The sequence below is a fragment of the Pan paniscus genome, chromosome 1 (genome assembly GCF_029289425.2).
Source record: "Pan paniscus chromosome 1, NHGRI_mPanPan1-v2.0_pri, whole genome shotgun sequence".
NCBI classification, from domain to species: domain Eukaryota; kingdom Metazoa; phylum Chordata; class Mammalia; order Primates; family Hominidae; genus Pan; species Pan paniscus.
Window position 1 is genome coordinate 11,621,724 of NC_073249.2, and position 21,473 is coordinate 11,643,196.

Genomic DNA, 21,473 nt, shown 5'->3' on the forward strand with positions numbered 1-21,473 from the left:
GGTTTTTCTTTTCTTCATAATTACAGTGCCTCATCTTTACAGAAAAATCTAACTGTATTTCTAAACCATTTTTCACTGAGGTAAATATTTACAAAACTGAATTTTGTACATGTGCTTGTGTCTGTGTAAACAGTATACATATGGGTACACATTCAGTATCTAATACATTCATTTCAGAAAGTCATTTTAAATGTGTGTGTGTGTGTGCATATATATATATACACACACACACATGCATCAAGCATATCATTCTCAGCCTTTTATCTGCCCTACTATGCCTGAGAGATATCACCTTGTTTCCTGTCACATGTAGTAGCTTCACAGCATTAGGGCTAAGGCTGTGTTGGGAAGAGCAGAAAACCTAGCAGTAGTTTTAGAAACCTCTCAGATGATCCTAGTATGCTTTTTTTTTTTTTTTAATATTTTGAGACGGAGTTTCACTTTTGTTGTCCAGGCTGGAGTACAATGATGCGATCTCAGCTCACTGCAACTTCTGCCTCCCAGGCTCAAGTGATCCTCCCGCCTCAGCCTCCCAAGTAGCTGGGATTACAGGCACCTGCCACCATGCGTGGCTAATTTTTGTATTTTTAGTAGAGACAGAGTTTCACCATGTTGGCCAGGCTGGTCTCGAACCCCTGACCTCAGGTGATCTGACCGCCTTGGCCTCCCAAAGTGTTGGGATTACAGGCATGAGCCACAGTGCTCAGCCCTAATAGGCTTTTAAACACTCAAGCAGCCTTTGAGTTACTGTGTTTTGTGTTGATTTCATAATAGATAAGTGCTAAATGAAAGTTTAAATAAATGCCATTAATATTCAGACAGGATTTTATTTTCATTTAAATCTACAGCTTTTCAAACAATCTCAAACACTCAATTAGGCATATGAGATAGTGAGGACCACAAGCTCTTGGAGTGAGTGGATTGTTTTTCAGTTGCGTATTTCTTTATTGCTATAATAATTTAACTCTAGGCTCATCAAACTATGCAGTGTGTCAAGAGTTTAGCTGCAATAAATGAGGGAAGATGCGTGAAATTAAGAATAGATGATAATGTGTTGTGCTCTTCACTGTTTGCTTGTTTGTATTGAGAGGAAGGAGAAAAAGAGGCACAGGAGGAAAGAAAAAAACTACAATGAATCATCCATTCTTCAAAATTTCTTAAGAATTTTCCATTAAATTATGTCTATTATATATCAGAAATTGGCTATTTAAAAAAAATTATTTCTAAGTTCTGGGGTATATGTGCAGGATGTACACAAAAATTGGCTATTTTAAAAAAAGATTTTATTTTTATTAAGTTCTGGGGTAAATGTGCAGGATGTGCAGGTTATATAGGTAAATGTGTGCCATGGTGGTTTGCTGCACCCATCGACCCATCAACTACGTGTGAAGCCCAGCATGCATTAACTCTTTTTCCTAATGCTCTCCCTCCCCATGCCCCACTCCCTACAGGCTCCAGTGTGTGTTGTTCCTCTCCCTGTGTCCATGTGTTCTCATTGTTCAGCTCCCACTTATAAGTGAGAACATGCAGTGTTTGGTTTTCTGTTCCTGCATTAGTTTATTGAGGATAATGACTTCCGGCTCCACTGGCTGCACAGTACAAAAATTAGCTATTTTTAATAGGGAATATAGCATTTAATTCCAATTGATATATTGAACTTGACCGATTATCAAAATGTCTCTAAAATATATGCAAAAGAGACAGCAGTAGAAATATTGTAGGCTATGAAAAGGTTATTCTGCTATGATACTGCTCTTTCATAGACCATAGCCCAAGGGTTGAGTGTAGGAATCGACCATATTTCTAATAGTTGCACAAAAGCAACTTAAAATGCGTATGTGTATCATGTGAAACCCTGGCACTCAGGAAATATATGCTTTCAGCAAGGGGAAGTGAGAGTCAAACTCAGAAATGACAGAGGTAAACCTGGTAGAAAACAATACTGGTTCTTATCAAGATTTTAACCAAAAATTAATCTTCTTGTGAACATTATATTTTGCTTAAATAATACATTTTAAGGAAAGCTAAGACAATTTCTAATCTATGACTTTTATCAGTGTATCTAGGTTGTATCTAGGTTATATGGCCTGTGCATCCATACAGAATGTTCAGAAGAATGGACCTTTAAAGTCATCCACTAGGTTATGCCTATGTCTTGTTCTCCCTAATCCAGTCAGTATTAAGTCCCTTGAAATGTAGAATTCAAGACACCAGGACAAGGGTGGAAATAAGAAACCTTGCTCTCAATCATCACCTCTCTCCTTTAAAATTCGTCCCCCTGGTTTCTTCCCACTATTTACATAAACATGCTCATGTGTCTCCTATGCTTTATCAAATGTTTATTTTTTTTAATTTTTTTATTGTGACGGAGTCTCACTCTGTCACCCAGGCTGGAGTGCAGTGGTATGATCTTGGCTCACAGCAACCTCTGCCTCTCAGGTTCAAGCAATTTTCCTGGCTCAGCCTCCCAAGTAGCTGGGATTACAGGTTGTGCCACCACGCCCAGCTAATTTTTGTATTTTTAGTAGAGACAGGGTTTCACCATGTTGGCCAGGCTGGTCTGGAACTCCTGACCTCAAATGATCCCCCTGCGTTGGCCTCCCAAAGTGCTGGGATTACAGCTGTGAGCCACCAGGCCTGGCCAAAAAAAAAACTTCTTTAAACACCATTTCCTTCTGAAACGAATACCATCAATACCATCTTCACTTTTTTTTTTTTTTGAGACAGAGTCTTGCTCTGTCACCCAGGCTGGAGTGCAGTGGCACGATCTCGGCTCACTGAAAGTTCCGCCTCCTGGGTTCAAGCAATTCTCCTGCCTCAGCCTCCCGAGTGGCTGGGATTACAGGTGTTCACCACCATGCCTGGCTAATTTTTTTTTTTATTTTTAGTAGAGACGGGGTTTCACCATGTTGCCCAGGCTGGTCTCGAACTCCTGACCTCTGATGATCTGCCCATCTCGGCTTCCCAAAGTGCTGGGATTACAGGCGTAAGCCACTGCTCCTGGCCTGAACTTCCTAAAGACTAGTTATATTCCTTCTATCTCCTCTTTTCCACCAACATTTTTTTTAAGTAGATTAAAACCTGGTTTCAGTTATCAATCACCTCTTTGTTATTACTATGAAAAATTCCAGGCCTATGCAAAAGTATCAAAAATAGTGAATACACTTGAAGCTCTCCTTCTGTTACACCTCAATTCCAATCCCCTCCTTATCCCCAGAGAGAATTATTACTCTGAATTTGAAGTTGACTATTCCTAGACATGATTTTTATAGTGTTCTTCCATATATCTGGCTCTATGAATTATCTGTAGAATTATATTTTATGTTCTTAAACTTTAAACAGTATTACACTGTATCATCTTTTTGGTAACATGCTTTTTTTGTTTTTTGGCTCTAAGGAGTATTTTTGAGATTTGTCCTTTGAATCTATCTAGCTATAGTTAATTCATTTTAACTGCTCTATAGTATGCCATTAGATGAATCTATAAAAACTATATTTAGGCCGGGCACGGTGGCTCACACCTGTAATCCCAGCAATTTGGGAGGCCAAGGCAGTCGGATCACCTGAGGTCAGGAGTTCAAGACCAGCCTGACCAACATGGTGAAATCCCGTCTCTACTAAAAAATACAAAAATTAGCTGGGCGTGGTGGCGGGCGCCTGTACTAGGGAGGCTGAGGCAGGAGAATTGCTTGAACCCGGGAGGCGGAGGTTGCAGCGAGCCAAGATTGTGCCACTGCACTCCAGCCTGGGTGACAGAGCAAGACTCCATCTAAAAACAAAACAAAACAAACAAAAAAACAACTGTATAGGGATTGATGGGAATTTGGTGGAAATTTAAATTGTTTCCAATTCAGTGCTATTGCAATCTATGCTGCAATGAATATTCTTTTCAGGTTTGTTTTGCGTGAGTACAAAAGTATCTCTAAAGTTTATTTCTGGAAAAGAAATGGGTCTTATAAGATTAGGCTAAATTGATCTCCATAGTAGTTGTACTAATTTACATAGTCTTCCATTTTTTCTCACTTGGTGGGGGTGAAATAGCTTTTCATTGTGATTTTAATTTACATTTCCTTGATTAGTACTGAAGTTGAGTGTCTTTCATATACTTATTGGATCTGCAGGGGTTTTTTATGAATTATGTTCATATCCTTTGCTCATTTTTCTATTTGGGCATCTTTTTATTAATTTTTAGGAGTTCTTGATATTGTTCTGCAAGTCTTTTTTTTTTTTTTTTTTTTTTTGAGATGGAGTCTTGCTCTGTGGCCCAGGCTGGAGTGCAGTGGCGCGATCTTGGCTCACTGCAAGCTCCGCCTCCCGGGTTCACGCCATTCTCCTGCCTCAGCCTCCCTAGTAGCTGGGACTACAGGCGTCCACCACCACGCCTGGCTAATTTTTTTTTTTTTTTTTTTTTTGAGACGGAGTCTCGCTCTGTCGTCCGGGCTGGAGTGCAGTGGCACTATCGCGGCTCACTGCAACCTCCGCCTCCCGGATTCACGCCATTCTCCTGCCTCAGTCTCCCCAGTAGCAGGGACTACAGGCGCCCGCCACCACGCCCGGCTAATTTTTTTGTATTTTTATTAGAGACGGGGTTTCACCATGTTAGCCAGGATGGTCTCGATCTCCTGACCTCGTGATTCGCCCGCCTCGGCCTCCCAAAGTGCTGGGGTTACAGGCGTGAGCCACCGTGCCCGGCCACCTGGCTAATTTTTTGTATTTTTTAGTAGAGACGGGGTTACACCGTGTTAGCCAGCATGGTCTCAATCTCCTGACCTTGTGATCCGCCTGCCTCGGCCTCCCAAAGTGCTGGGATTAACAGATGCTTTTGATGCACAGATTTTTTTCCTTTAGCAAGTGCATATTTCAGATTAGAGGACATGAAACATAAATAACATCAAGTGCAGAAGCACACTTAAAAAGAAATAAAGCAAGGTTAAGGGAATGGTCAAGCATCCTATTATTGTTAGAAATAATTCTGTAAATTCTCCTGAGTTTTCTATGCAATATTACCTGCTATTGATGACAATTTGGTGTTTTTCCTTTCCAAGCCTCATGATTTTTTTCTTGTCTCACTGCACTGGCCTTATTGAATACATCAAGTAGTAGTGACTTATACTGTCTCATTCCTAAACCTTAAAGGAAAAATTTGAGATTTTACCTTATAGATTATTGGTTTCTGTTGCCCCTTGTTAGGTTAAAGAAATCTCTCAGAGTATTGCCTTCTAAGAGTTTATATGCTTATAAATAAAAAAATCTTATGAATTATTTATTTCTAAATATATTGGGATGATCATATGAATTTTCTTCTTTATTAGGCATAAATTTAATGGATACATTTTCTAATGTTAACCTATCTTTTCACTACTAGAATAAACTCAGCTTGGTCATATTACACTTTGTTAATACACTACTGAGTTGTTTGCCAGTATGTTCCTTAGCATTTTTGCATCTATGCTCATAATAGCAATGGATTATAACTTCCCTTTTTCATACTGTCTTGATCTGGGCTTTGATATGAAAATCATATCATCAGAAAATAAACTGTGAAGTGTTTCTTCCTCTTTATGTGAGATTGTATTTGGTAGAAATCAATAGAAAAGTTGTTTCGGACGTGTGTGTGTGTGTGTGTGTGTGTGTGATTCAATTCCTTTAATAGTTATAGCTCTATTCATATTTTCTTTCTTATTGGATCAGTTTTGATATTATTCTATACAACTGTCCATACTTTTACCTTTAGAAAGTTTTAATGTACATTTATTACATTTTGCAAAATATTCCTAAGTTTGCTAACAAAATTGTTTTTTCTTTTTCCTTGGTCAATCTTTTCAGAGTCTTTTTCCCCTGCTTAGTAGGTTTTTAAAACAGGCTCTTGGCATCATTGGTGTTTATATTTCATCCCGCCCCCACCAAATTCATTAATATTGCTCTTATTATAATTTATTTTCTTTTACTTTCTCCAAGTAATACTTAATATATGCAATTCATGTTTTAATATGAAATATTTTCCTTTTCCATTATTGTTTTACAATTTCCATGATGTATAAATCCAAGAGATCTATTGTACAGCATGGTTAATATAGTTAATAATGAGGTATTATATATTGAACTTGCTAAGAGATTTGATTTTAAGTGTTCTCACAAAAAAAAAAAGGGATTATGTGAGGTAATAAATACATTAATTGGCTTGGTTTAGCCATTCCACAGCATATACATATTTCAAAGTATCATGTGGTATACCATAAATATATGCAATTCATATTCATCAACCTAAAAAATAAAATAAATGAAACCAAAATATTAAAAAGCTTTTTAAAAATCTGGTTTTGAATCATCCATTTATAAGAGTATAAAGGCATGAAAAAAGGATAGGTTCATTTAGCAAGATCAAGAAATATGGGTTATCTTTTTAACTAGAAATAAACAAAGGCAGAGTGGTAAATAAGTAAATAATTTTCCAGATGATATGCTTGATCCATAACCTATTTAGAAGTATATTTTTAAATGTCTAAATGTGTCATGATTTGTTATTTTTGCTGTTATTCTTTGTGATCCAGTGGATATGATCTTTACGATACCAGTGTCTAATGTCCTAAAGGATACTAAATTTTATAAATGTTTCATGCATGCAGCACTCTATATATGTCAAGCTTTTAATTGGTGTGTGTTTATATTTTTATTAATCTCTGTTAACATTTATCTGTTACACATATCAGTTTCTGAGATTTGTGTTAGGTCTATCACTATGATTGCATATTTGTCTATTTCTTTTTGAAAATCTACTAGTATTTTTCTTCATTGATTTTTGAAGCTGTTTTACTTGGTGTATACATGAGTAGTTATAGCATGATGCTTGTTTTCTCAATCCTCCATATAGTGGCCTTATTTTCTTAATATTAATTTTGTTTAAGGTCAATTTTGTTTTATTTAGAAACTGATAAAAGGAGAGTACATCAGTTTCATTTTGAGCAGTATTGCCTAGTGTGTCATTCTTACTATTTTCAACTTTTCTATGTTCTAAAGTTATTGATGTACCTCTTATAGCTGTATATCATAAATTATCTTTTTGAATCCAATCTGACAATTTCTGTTATGCACATGGAGAATTTAACCCATGTACATTTGTTATGACTAATGGTGTATCTGGATTTACATCTGTCATCAGATTTTTATTTTAAAAAATCATTATAAAATAACTACAAAAGTATATGCTTCAAAGCATTATAATAAAATTAACTTCATTAATCCACCATGAAGTTAACAATTAGAACATTACTAACATTACATCTATCTGTGTGTTGCTCCCCATCTTACATCCCTGCCTATATTTATACCAAAGATAATTACTATCTAGAATTATAATTTCATTGATTTTTAAAAGTCAGTCCTTATCGAAGTATCTCCAAAATATGTATTTAGTTTTTATTTTTTAGTTTTACTTGCTTTTGAGCCTCAAAGATGGTTTTACATTGCATCACCCTTGTAGAATGTTTTTTACACCCTTATTATTTTTTAGGTTCATCTATGGTGTCATTTATAATTCCGTGATTTTATTATTAGACTATAGCCAACTTGATTCATTTTCTTATTGAAGAATATTTCTTCCACCTCCTATAACTCCCCCCTTATTCTTTAGCTATTCCAAATAACGTTGCTATGAATGATAGTTTGCCTGCTTGTTGGTGTGAACTGTCTCTAGGGTATATCTCTATGAGTGGAACTGTTGGGTACCAAGACGTGCAAATGTTCAATTTTACACAATGATGCCAAATTGCTTGCAAAATGGTTATTAAAAAACCCCAATATTTTAGGCTTGCGCTGATCTGCATACATATCAATACCAGTTATTATGAAGATTTTTGTCAATAGAGAAAGAATAAAATGATATCTCATGGAAAATTTAGAGACAGTATATAGACTGTCAGCAGATCCAAGTATAGTTTTCATTTAAGGGTCTCAGCTTTTCCATATCTTCACCCACTCTCAAATAATTGCTGTGTTGCGTTGTGAGAGCAACACAAGGAATATGCATTAATAAATACTCAAGGCAGAGGACATTAGTTCCTCAATGAGACAAACTTATTTTTAAACGCTGTGCCCCATCCATCTTTCTATCATCTAGCTATCAATCTATCATCTACCTATCTTAAAGTTAGAAATTGGAATTGAGATGATTGTCATGGGGACATGTATTAACCCATTTGTTTCAACAGAAAAATACAACCAGATTTTTTTGACAAAAGATAATTCTGTTTTAGCTGATTGTTTTGACAGTGAAAACTGCCTTTATCAATTAGATTTTATAACAGATAGAATCTATACATGAAATAAGTTGAATTGTATCCCAAATACATACACACACATGCACACACACTCACGCATAGCATTTGATACAAACAATTGATTAAATGTATTATGCTGTCAAAGATAATGTGAAATTAACATTTCTACTTTCTTATCCTTCTGAGTAAAAGAGTAACAGGTATAATTACTAGGTTGTTGTTTTTTGGTTTTTGGTTTTGTTCTGTTTTAGCCTTAATAATGCCTTTTTTGGATACTTTCCAAAAAACCTGAGAGTGGTTTGGAAAGGATGAGGATAATGAAAATGAGAGGATAATGAATTCTTTTGCAAGTTAGGTAGATTCCAATTTTTGGCTTTCAAGAAACTGAACAAAGGCATAATTGAGCTGTCACCCTGAAAAAAATCATTAAATATGATTTTTCATAATAAACAATTATGGTTTTTGGTTCACTTAACTCAATGATCTTTTTAATAACAAAAATTATTTATATGAATGAAGAATGCAACCATTCTGCCAACTTGACTCTATCAATAAATATTATTTGTACGTGAATACATAATGTAATTGGATAAAGAATAGCTAAATCCATCTTACTATGAGCTATTTCCAATAACATCCTATTTTCTATGAATTTTTATTAAAAATAATTTACATTGTTTTGAGAACCTGTGTACTAAAATAATATAATGATAACTCAGGAGGAAAATTTTAACTTAATGACTATGATCACAGAAGACAAAAACAATTAAAAATTCAATTTAGATACATATCTTGGTTATAATGCAGGATAGAGTACTCAAAGACTGTCAAGCATAAAATATTGATTATTAGCATAATATACAGTAGGAGAAATAATTTGAAAATACAGTTGAAAAAGGAAAATGAAATAATGTAAAATTCTCCATTATCAACATTTTTATATCATTTTTACACAGATGATGGCAGATATCTGAACACTGTGGTCTGTGCTCATAAGATACACTCAAAGTTGATGAAAAAGTGTCATTTTGAAATGTAAATATGCAAAATGTACCATAAAATCACATCTTTTGGAACTATTTAAATTTTCAAGAAAAATTTTAGAACCTAAAACTGCGCGAGGTAACAATACAGTTTTTATAAACTCACTTATGGAGCACCTGAGTAAAAATGTTCATAGACTGTTGAACTGGAGACTTGCTTAAATCTGCATTTGCACAGCAAAAGCACAATTTCTACTTGGATTTTATGTTTTTCTGGGGTAACATGAGGCCTGAGGTGACTGATAGAGATTATGGGGTGGCTACTTTGATTATATCTCGATGCTATTATTTAATACATCTACAGGCCTGCTACTTACAAGTCCTGTGCATCAGAAAAGCAGCTTGAATACTTAAGTTTAAATAAATAAGAAAGTAATATGAAACAGCTATCATTTATTGAATATTTCTTTAATACCTAAAACTTCCCTGTTAAGTAGGTATTACTAATGCCCATAGGCAGATGAGAAAGGTGAGGTCTTAAGTGAACCAGGATCATAGACATAGGTCATAGAACAGCAGGCCAAACCAGTACTACAGCATCTATCTACCTCAATTTTCTCATCTTAAAATGTGGATAATAATGCTGACTTCATAATTAATCCTCTAATATATTTTTATTGTAAAAGTAAATAAAATTATAAAGATTTTTGGGCAGAAAGTAGAAAGCTATATGTAATCATTTAGAAATATGGATACCTCTGTTAACATATAAACACACACTGGGAAAATAACACAATTTGTATAACACACTCCCAAATATATTCTGAGCTTTGTTTCATCACTCAGCAATGTGATAGAATCTATTGTTTCACCAGATACTTAATGTAACCCCTAGGGTCATTCAGTTAGTTTAAATTTTTGAATCTGAATTTTTTTTTTTTTTTTGAGATGGAGTCTCACTCACTCTGTTGCCCAGGCTGGAGTGCAGTGGCACGATCTTGACTCTGCAGCCTCTGCCTCCCAAGTTCAAGCGATTCTCCTGTCTCAGCCTCCCGAGTAGCTGGGATTACAGGCACATGCCACCACGCCCAGCTAAGTTTTGTATTTTTAATGGAGACAGGGTTTCACCATGTTGGCCAGGCTGGTCTCGAACTCCTGACCTCAGGTGATCCACCTGCCTTGGCCTCCCAAAGTGCTGGGATTAAGGTGTGAGCCACCGCACCCAGCCTTGAATCTGAATTTTAAAGCTTCAGTAAAAGCAAGGCATCTGTGTGTCCATCAAGAGTTATTTGGTTGCACTAAATCTCAACACGGATTATTTAATATTGCTTAGTCATTCAACTTACTTCTTGGGTAGCTTCATTTTTTTCACCTTGTCTTCAGCATGTTCATCTGATATACCCACATGACATCCTAATGCCAACAAAGTCCTGGAAAACAAAACCAGAGATAAGTGTGATCATTTCTTCTCTATGTCCAGAATAACCCAACACAACAGCAGTAGCAATGAGATACAACCTTGAAAGCACAATTTTTTTTTTTTTTTGAGACAGAGTCTCGCTCTGTCGCCCAGGCTGGAGTGCAGTGGCGCGATCTCGGCTCACTGCAAGCTCCGCCTCCCGGATTCATGCCATTCTCCTGCCTCAGCCTCCCAAGTAGCCAGGACTACAGGCGCCCGCCACCACGCCCAGCTAATTTTTTGTATTTTTAGTAGAGACGGGGTTTCACCGTGTTAGCCAGGATGGTCTCGATCTCCTGACCTTGTGATCCACCCATCTCGGCCTCCCAAAGTGCTGGGATTACAGGTGTGAGCCACCGCGCCCAGTCAGAAGTCTTGTTTTTAAGGTGAAAGGAACATTTACTGATTTGCTAATTATTCATTTCTGAGTAAGGGATAAGACACTGCAAACTGAAATGGCACAAAAAGGAATACACTGAAAAGTAAGTCTCCCTCCAACTTCTTCTAGTTCTGTTTCCTTCCTCTAAAGGCATCAATTGTTACCAATTCTTCGATATCCTGCTGGGGAGTCTATGTACCTACTAAAGCAGATATACGTGGTGTGTGTGTGTGTGCGTGTGTGTGTGTATGATATTATTGTTTTACCTTTTATAGAAATGGGTATATACAGGAGACATTTTGAGACAATTTGTCTTTAGTACCCATGGCACTGAGTGGTTTCTCCTGCCTTGGTAGAGTAAGAAATAATGGCATAATATTTTGGGATTACAGAATTTCTAAGGTCTGATCAGTTCTAGTAAGAATGTGGGAATTATCTAAAACCCATAATACTTATCTCTATAATATTTTAATAATGTGTGGATAGGTTGATGGTTATATGTATATACATATACGTATATTATATGCATGTATTTCCATATAGACAAGTATCTATATGCATAAGCTTAACCATTTAGACAGATACATATAAGCTTATACATATGGGTATCTATCCATCTATACACACACAATTATCAGTTAAATTTTGTTATATATGAAAAAATTAAAATAACCCCATGAAATTATCTTTCTAGCGTTAAATTGCAAAACTATGGGAAGACCAAGAGCTGATTGAAGGTACAAAATAAGCTGAATAAAGAATGTGCACGTTGAAAGGGATTGATCAGCAATAGAATAAAAAACGAACTCACAGGAACAAATATAGATTACACTTATTCAAACACTATCCAGAGGACAGGAAGATTTTACCAGCACCCTCCATTCCTTTATTTATTCATTCAATAAATATCTACTGAGTGCTATCATGTGCCAGGCCCTGTGCTACAGACAACAGGCAATTATGATAGTATCTTCAGGGCAATGAGATAATCATAAGGCTGTAAAAGTATCAAAGAGGGATGTCCAACCCAGCTCTGAGAGAACTCAAGATTGATCATAATATTAGGATTTACCATAAACTCAGGCAATTAAACCTTTGAGCACATGCCCACCAAGAAACCTTCTGATGATAATGTGTCTTCCCAAGCTGATCTGTAAAAATGAATATTTTGGATTATAAGACAGTTATTATCACTGCAAATTAGTACCTCAGTGTGACATGCCAGGAATGTAGTTAATGTGAGTCCAGACCGAGAGACAAAGTCACATGGTGTACTGACATCAAAAGTAAGCCTGAGCCATAGAAAATGTAATTAGTTAATTCATCCTTAAGGGCTTCTGAGAGAGAGCCAGTGTTTTATGCCATCAATACTATAATCTTCTCATAACTAATTAATTCAGCCTCATAATCTTCTTCCCAATGCAAACTACCTAGAAAAGTAATGAATTCAACTCACATGGACAGTGAACATAATAGACCACATGTGCATAAATATATAAGTCCATAAATATTTATTGAGTTACCACCATATCTAAGGTACTCTGTAGTACAGTAGTCCTCCCTTATCCATGGCTGATATGTTCCAGGACTCCCAGTGGATGCCTGAACCCCACAGATAGTACCAAACCCTATACTTCTTCCTATCCATACATACTATGATACATACTAAAATTTAACATATGAATTAGACACAGTAAGGGATTAAAACTAGTAACTAATAGAAAATAGAACTATTATAACAACATACTGCTCACAACTTCACAGACAGAAGAATTGTTGTTTTTATAGATCTTAGCAACTTCAGTATACAGTATTTTTCTTCCCTTATTAAGTTGAGAATATTCACCTTTTCACTTAAAAGAAGCACTTTATGGCTTCTCTTTGACATATTCAAATTGCCAGCATCTTTAATTTTGTGCGTTGGGGCCATTATTAAGTAAAATAAGGGTTACTTGAACAAAAGCACTGCAGTGTCATGACAATCAATCTGATAACCAAGATGGTTGCTAAGTGACTAACAGGTAGGCAGCCTATACAGCATGGGCCAGGGGGACAAAGCGATGATTCGCATCCTGGGCAGGACAAAGTAGCAGGGCGTGAGATTTCATCACACTGCTCAAAATGGCGTGCAATCTAAAACTTATACATTGTTTATTTCTAAAGTTTTCCATTTGATATTTTCAGGAGTACTACTGCACATGTTTCTCTTGACAGTGTTTACAGTCTGATAGGAGAAAAGATGATGACTGAAGAATTATAATAAAACCAAGTAGGGTTCCACATTTTAAAAAGTTACATGTTTTAGAAGCATCTTTAAGATATTCCAAGAAGGATAATTAAAAATTTCAAAGATGAAGACATGTGGGAATAAAGGATAAAGAGATGAGGAGGCAAATATTTCAGGTAGGTGAACAAGACAGACAACCTACAGAAGCAGGAGATCGTGGGTCTGTGTGGGAGGGGCAGAGAAGAGTTGACTGGAGTATTAAGATCTGACTGTGTACTATAGGTTAAGGGTAAAAAGAAATACTGGGGTAAGTTTGGGGTGCACTATATGCTTCATAAATATTTCTCATTATGTGTGATGGCTAATTTTATGTATCAACTTGGCTGGGGCATAGTGCCAACATATTTAGTCAAACATTATTCCAGATGTTTCTGTGAAGCTGTTTTTGGGTGAGATTAACATTTAAATTGCTACACTTTGAATTCACATGGAATCAAAAAAGAGCCCGAATAGCCAAGGCAATCCTAAGCAAAATGAACAAATCCAGAGGCATCACATTGCCTGACTTATATATAATGATATAGTAACTATAACAGCATGGTAATGGTACAAAATTAGACACATAGATCATGGAATGGAATACAGAACCCAAAAATAAAGCCACATACCTACAACCAACTGATCTTTGACAAAGTTAACAAAAATAAACACTGGAGAAATGACAACCTCTTCAATAAATGGTGCTGGAAAAAATGGCTAGCCATATACGGAAGAATGAAATTGCACCTCTATCTCTCACCATGTACAAAAATTAACTCAAGATGGATTAAAGATATAAATGTAAGACCTAGAAGAAAACCTAGAAAAAACTCTTCTGGACATTGGCCTAGGTAGAGTTTATGATAAAGATCCCAAAAGCAAATGCATCAAAAACAAAAATAGACAAATGGGACTTAATCAAACTAAAAAGCATCTGCACAGCAAAATAATCTACAGAGTAAATAGACAACCTACAGAATGGGAGAAAGTATCTTCAAATTATGCCCCCAATGAAGGACTAATATCCAGAATCCACACAGAACTTAAACAACTCAACAGGAAAAAAACAAACAACTGTATTAAAAACCGGCCAAAGGGTCAGGCATGGTGGTTCATGCCTATAATTCCAGTACTTTGGGAGGCCGAGGCAGGAGGACTGCTTGAGCCCAGGAGTTCAAGACCAGTCTGGGTGACATAGGGAGACTCTGTCTCTATACATAATTCAAAGTTTAATCAGGCATGGTGGCACACATCTGTGGCCCCAGCTACTCTAAAGGCTGAGGCAGAAATTTTCCCTGAGTCTCGGAAATCAAGGCTGCAGTGAGCTATGATCCACCACTGCACTCCAGCCTGGGCTACAGAGTGAGACTCTGGTCCTGAAAAAAAAAGAAAAGAAAAGAAAGAAAAAAGGACATAAACAGACATTTCTCAAAAGAGGAAATACAAGCAGCCAAATAAACACATTAAAAAATGCTCTGAATTACCAATCATCAGAAAAATGTAAACTAAAACCACAATGAGATACCATCTCACACCAGTCAGAATGGTTATTATTAAAAAGTCAAAAAATAAAAGATGTGGGTGAGGATGTAGCTTATACACTGTTAGTAGGAACATAAATTAGTTCAACCCCTTTGGGAAACAGCATGAATATTTCTCCAAAAACTAAAAATAGAACTACCATTCAGCCCTGCAATCCCACAACTGGATACCTACCCAACGGAAAAGAAATCATTATATTTACTATTTTTTTGTTTGTTTTGTTTTGAGGAATTTTGCTCTTGTCACCCAGGCTGGAGTGCAATGGTGCAATCTCGACTCACTACAACCTCCGCCTCCCGCGTTCAAGCAATTCTACTGCCCCAGTCTCCAAAGTAGCTGAGGTTACAGGTGCTCACCACCATACCCAGCTAATTTTTGTATTTTTAGTAGAGATGGGTTTTCACCATGTTGGCCAGGCTGGTCTCAAACTCCTGACCTCAGGTGATTCACCTGCCTTGGCCTCCCACAGTGCTGGGATTACAGGTGTGAGCCACCACATCTGTCCAAGAAATCATTATCAGGTCAGGCGTTTGAGACCAGTCTGAACAACATGGTGAAACCCCGTCTCTACTAAAACTACAAAAATTAGCTGGGCGTGGTGGTGGACATCTGTAATCCCAGCTACTTGGGAGGCTGTGGCAGGAGAATTGCTTGAACCTGGGAAGCAGAAGTTTCAGTCAGCCGAGATCATGCCACTGCACCCCAACCTAGGCAACAGAGCAAGACTCTGTCAAAAAAACAAAAAACAAACAAACAAACAAAACACCTGCACTCACATGTTCATCGCAGCACTATTTACAATAGCAAAGTCATGGAATCAACTTAAGTGTCTGTCAACTGTTGACTGCAAAAAGAAAATATGGTACATATACACCATGGAAAACTATACAGCCACGAAAAAGAATGAAATCATGTCCTTCTTGCAGCAACATGGATAAAGTTGGAGGCCATTATCCTCATCATTTAAAAGAAAATTAAATACTTCATACTCTCACTTGTAAGTGGGGGCCAAGCAAAGTGGATACACACAGATATAAAGACGGAAATAATAGATAGTAGGGACTTCAAAGCAAGGAGAGCAGGAAGGGAGCTAGTGTTGAAAAATTACCTGTCAAGTACAATGTTCACTATTTAGGTAATGGGTTCATTAGAATCTAAATTCCCACCATTATACCCATGTAACAACGTACATAGGTAAATTCCTATGTATCTCTGTACATAGCAATAGACCTATGTTACAAACACGCACATGTACCCTCCGATTCTAAAATTAAATACTAAACTTTTTAAAAAAGTATAGTGCACTTTAAGTAAATCAGACTACCTTCCATAATGTGACTGGGCCTCAACTAATCAGTGAAAGGTCTCAACAGAAAAAAGAGACTGACCTGAGCAAAAGGGAATTTTGCCAGCACCCTGCCAATTCTTTAAGGAATCTCTCTCTATATATATCTGTATATACATATATGTCTATATATATATATGTATATACACACACACACACACATACATACACCCTGTTGGTTCTGTTTATCTCAAGAACCCTGATTAAGACATTAAGTGAGGGCCTCATATGCTATGCTGAGGGAATTACACTTATGTGAATGGACTAGGAGCTGCTAAAGGTTATTCTGCAGAATAGCAAAGTTAGAAGTCATCAGGTAGAAAATGTACTTTTTAGAGGCTGATTATTTTCATTTTTATTAAATTTATAGAGTTGCATGACTATCAGCACAATCTAGCTTTGCACCATTTCCACAAGCCCATGAGGTCCCCCATGCCTGCTGCAGGCGTTTCTCACTCTCACCTCCAGACAGCCCCTAAGCTACTTTATGTCTCTATCAATATGCCTGTTTTGGGCATTTCATAGGAATAGAATTACACAATATGGAGTCTTCTGTGTTTGGCTCCTTCCACCTGGCATAAAGTTTTTCAGGTTGATCCATGTGGGAGTATGTGGCAGTAGTTTGTTTCCTTTTATTGCTGAATAATATGCCATTGTAATACTGGATCACATTTTATCTATTCCTTAGTTGATGAACATTTGCACAGTTTCCAGTTTTTGGCTCTTATGAATAATGCTTCTGTGAACATTTATGTGTAAATCTTTGCAGGGACATAAGCTTTTATTTCTCTTGGGTAGATACACAGGAGCAGAATTGCTAGGCTATGGTAAGTTTACGTTTAACTTTTTAAGAAACTTCCAAACTATTTTCCAAAGTGGTGGCACCATTTTATGTTGCCTGCAGTAATACATGTGGGTTTCAGTTTTCCTATAGCTTCACCAACACTTGGTATGTCTGTCTAAAAATTATAGCCATTTTATTGTGTGTAAGGTAGTATCTTCTTATGGTTTTAATTTGTATTTTTCTGACTGATGATGTGTAACATCCTTGATTGCACTTTATTAGCCATCTGTGTATCTTCTTTGGTAAAGTATTTTGCCAATTTTTGCCTTTTTTTTTTTTTTGAGACGGAATCTTGCTCTGCCACCCAGGCAGGAGGGCAGTGGCACAATCTCGGCTCACGGCAACCACTTCCTCCCAGGTTCAAGCAATTCTCCTGCCTCAGTCTCCCTAGTAGCTGGGATTACAGGCGCCTGCCACCACGTGCAGCTAATTTTTTTGTATTTTTAGTAGAGATGGAGTTTCACCATGTTGGCCAGGCTGGTTTCTAACTTCAGACCTCAAGTGAGCCACCCAACTCAGCCTCCCAAAGTGCTGGAATTATAGGCGTGAGCCACCATGCCCAGCTGTTTTGCCAATTTTTAAATCAGGTTTTGTGTATTCTTATTACTGAGTTATAAGATTTCTATATATATTCTGGATACAAGTCCTTTGTTAGGATTGGTATGATTTACTACAAATCCTATTAATACAATTGTGCTTGATTCACAAATATTCTCTCCCAGCTGGTGGCCTGTCTCTTCATTTTCTTAATGGCTTCTTTTGAAGTACAGAAAGTTTTACTTTTAATTAACTCCAATGGATGGACTGTTTTCTTTAATAGGTCATGTTTTGGATATTATATCTAAGTACTCTTTGCCTAATCCGAGGAGGTTTTAAAATGGGAGCAATGGATTATATTTAAAATATATTTATTAACACTACAACCATATCAAATTCTTTGTTTGAATGAAGTGTTTGGTTTCTGTATCATCTTTATTGAACCACTTTATTTGATGATTTAACATTGTTTAACTCATTTTTTTTTAAGTCTGCTGAAGGGTGGTGAGAGAAACAGCACACTATAAGTTGGAACTGCAAAGCTGATAGAAAGGCTAGAAAAGCACAAAATAAGGGAAGCAAGAAAGGATTAGTTGGGAGCAGGTTCTTGGCCTTACATGCATTCAGTAAATATTTACTACTAGATTAAGCAGCAGGGATTGGTAATGTAGCATTTTAGTACTTAAACTATATAGCTGCAGAAAAGTAAACAGACTGTTAGGAAGCAAATGTGAGGCACCCTGTAGGTAGGCATTTGGTATGTAAAAACCCAGTTACTGACTGAGATTTATCATTTATTTATTAATTCATTCATTTGATGAATATTTACTGAGCTCTATGTAAAATTTGAAAAATGGTAAGAAAAATCAAGTGAGATGCCTGCTGTCATGAAACATATGGTCGGTGGAGTACAGAGGCAACCATGTAATTCCCACACACAGGGAAAGCTTCTATACTGGGAGTACAGAAAGGATGAGTACCTATAGAAGTAAAATTGTTGAGTCAAGGAACTCAGACAACATGTTCGAAAGAAGTGAACCTGACCTTAGATCTGGCAAGCTTGTCCAACACACAGCCTGCGGGCTACATGCGGCCTAGGACAGCTCTTTGAATGTGGCCCAACACAAATTCATAAACTTTCTTAAAATATTATGAGATTTCTTTGTGTGATTTTTTAAATTTAGCTCATCAGCTATTGTTAGTATTATAGTGTATTTTATGTGTGGCCCAAGATAATTCTTTTTCTGCTATGGCCCAGGGAAGCCAGAAGATTGGACAGCCCTGATCCAAAGGATGAGAGCCAGGCATAGAAAACAGCATTCCACATCACACCCCGGGGCCTGTTGTGGGGTGGGGGGAGCGGGGAGGGATAGCATTAGGAGATATAGCTAATGTTAAATGACGAGTTAATGGGTGCAGCACACCAACATGGCACATGTATACATATTTAACTAACCTGCACGTTGTACACATGTACCCTAAAACTTAAAGTATAATAAAAAAAAAAAAAAAAAAGAAAAGAGCATTCCAAGAAGAGGATGTGTGGAAGATCTTGTGGTGGAATGGAATGTGCGGACAGGCAAGCAACACAAAGGTGTGACTGCAAGCAAGAGTACAAGGGCAGCCTCACTTAGAATGAGGCTGGTGAGAGGGGAGGCCCCAGATTTTGGGATACTTTGGCAAATTAAAGCACCATATTTAACTTAAAAGCAATGAAAAGCCATTAATGGATTTTATTTTATTTTTTTATGTATTTAATTTTTTTTTTCTTTTTGAGATGGAGTCTCGCTCTGTCACCCAGGCTGGAGTGCAGCAGCATGATCTCGGCTCGCTGCAACCTCTGCCTCCTGGGTTCAAGCAATTCTCCTGCCTCAGCCTCCCGAGCAGCTGGGATTACAGGCACCTGCCATGACGCTTGGCTAATTTTTATAATTTTAGTAGAGACAGGGTTTCACCATGTTGGCCAGGCTGGTCTTGAACTCCTGACCTCAGATGATCCACCTGCCTTGGCCTCCCAAAGTGCTGAGATTACAGGCTCACCTGACCTCAGGTGACCCACCGTGCCTGGCCCCATTAAGGGATTTTAAATGGAAAGATTGACATGGTCACCTTAATGTTTGAAATGAACACACTGGCTACAAAGTACAGAATAGATAGAGGTGCTATTGCATTTTGTTTGCTAGTATTTTTGTTGAGGACTGTTGTGTCTATGTTAATCAGGGATATTGGTCTGTAGTTTTCTTTTTTGTTGTGTCTTTGTCTGGTTTTGGTACCAGGGTGATACTAGCTTCATAGAGCGGTTAGGGAGAATTTCCTGCTCCTTGATTTTTTTGAAACAGTTTCGGGAGGATTGATATTAGTTCTATGTATGTTAGGTATAATTCATCTGTAAATCCATCTAATCCTGGGCTTTTCATTGTTGGGACAGTTTTTATTACTGATTGAATCCTTTTTTTTGGAGACAGAGTCTCACTCTGTCACCTAAGCTAGAGTGCAGTGGCACAATCCTGGCTTATTGCAAACTCTGTCTCCCAGGTTAAAGCAATTCTCCTGCCTCAGCCTCCTTGAGTAGCTGGGATTACTGGTGTGCACCATCACACCCAGCTAATTTTTGTATTTTTAATAAAGTTGGGGTTTCACCATGTTGGCCAGGCTGGTCTGGAACTCCTGACCTCAAGTGATCCACCCACCTCGGCCTCCCAAAGTGCTGGGATTACAGGCATGAGCCACCGCACCTGGCCACTGATTCAGTCTTGCTACTTGTTATTGCTCTGTTCAGGTTTTCAATTTCTTCCTGGTTCAGTCTTGGGAGGGAGGCTGCATGTTTTCAGGAATTAAGTGGGTTTTATATCAGGGACACAAGGATGGTTCAACATCTGCAAATCAATAAATGTGATACGTCGCAAAAACTGAACCAACAACAAATACCATATGAGCATCTCAATAGGTGCAGAAAAAGCATTTGATAAAATTCAGCATCGCTTCATAATAAGAACTCTCAATAAACAAGGGATAGAAGGAGCATACCTCAAAATAATAAAGGCCATATACAACAATCCCACAGCCAACATCATGCTGAATGGGGAAAGTTGAAAACTTTCCCTGTAAGAACTAGAACAAAACAAGGATATTTACTTTTACCACTCCTATTCATTACAGTACTGAAAGGCCTAGTGAGAGAAATTAGGCAATGGAAAGAAATAAATGGCATCTAAACTGGAAAAAATGAAGTCTAATTATCCTTGTTTGCTGACAATTTGATCTTATGTCAAGGAAAACCTAAAGATGCCACAAAAAACTCTTATTTGATAAATGGAATTCAGTAAAGTTGCAGCATGTAAAATCAATGTACAAAAATTGGTAGCATATCTATAGACCAGTAACAATCTAACTAAGAAACAAATCAAGGAGGCAATCCTATTTACAATATCCACATAAAAATTAAAATACCTCATTGAAATACCTAAAATACCTAATTAAAATATATTTAACCAAGGAGGTGTACAAGATCTGTACAAGAGAAACTATAAAACAATGATGAAAGAAATTATAGATGATGCAAACATAAAAACAGCCCATGATCAAAAATCTGAAGAATCAGTATTGTTAAAATGACAATATTGCCCAAAGCAATCCATAAATTCAATGCAACTCATATCAAAATACCAATGTCATTTTTCACAGAATTAGGGAAAAAAATCCTAAAATTCAAATGGAACAAGAAAGAGTCCAAATAGCCAAAGCAATCCTGAGGGGTAAATAAAAGGAGGCATCATATTACCTGACTTCAAATTCTATTATAAGGCTATAGTAACCAACACAGCATGGTACTGGCATAAAAA

The 21,473-nt window shown here is 37.0% G+C and overlaps 1 protein-coding gene across 4 annotated transcripts in view; it reads right to left on the reverse strand.

Moving 5' to 3' along the window:
• Window positions 1-21,473, reverse strand: part of RYR2 (ryanodine receptor 2) — a 788,503-nt gene that overhangs the window by 294,168 nt on the left and 472,862 nt on the right. For all 4 annotated transcript variants that reach the window (XM_034949586.3, XM_055098600.2, XM_055098645.2 and 1 more), the window contains one exon: window positions 10,606-10,689. In XM_034949586.3, coding sequence (XP_034805477.1) covers window positions 10,606-10,689 — 84 coding nt within the window. The remainder of the gene's footprint in view (window positions 1-10,605; window positions 10,690-21,473) is intronic.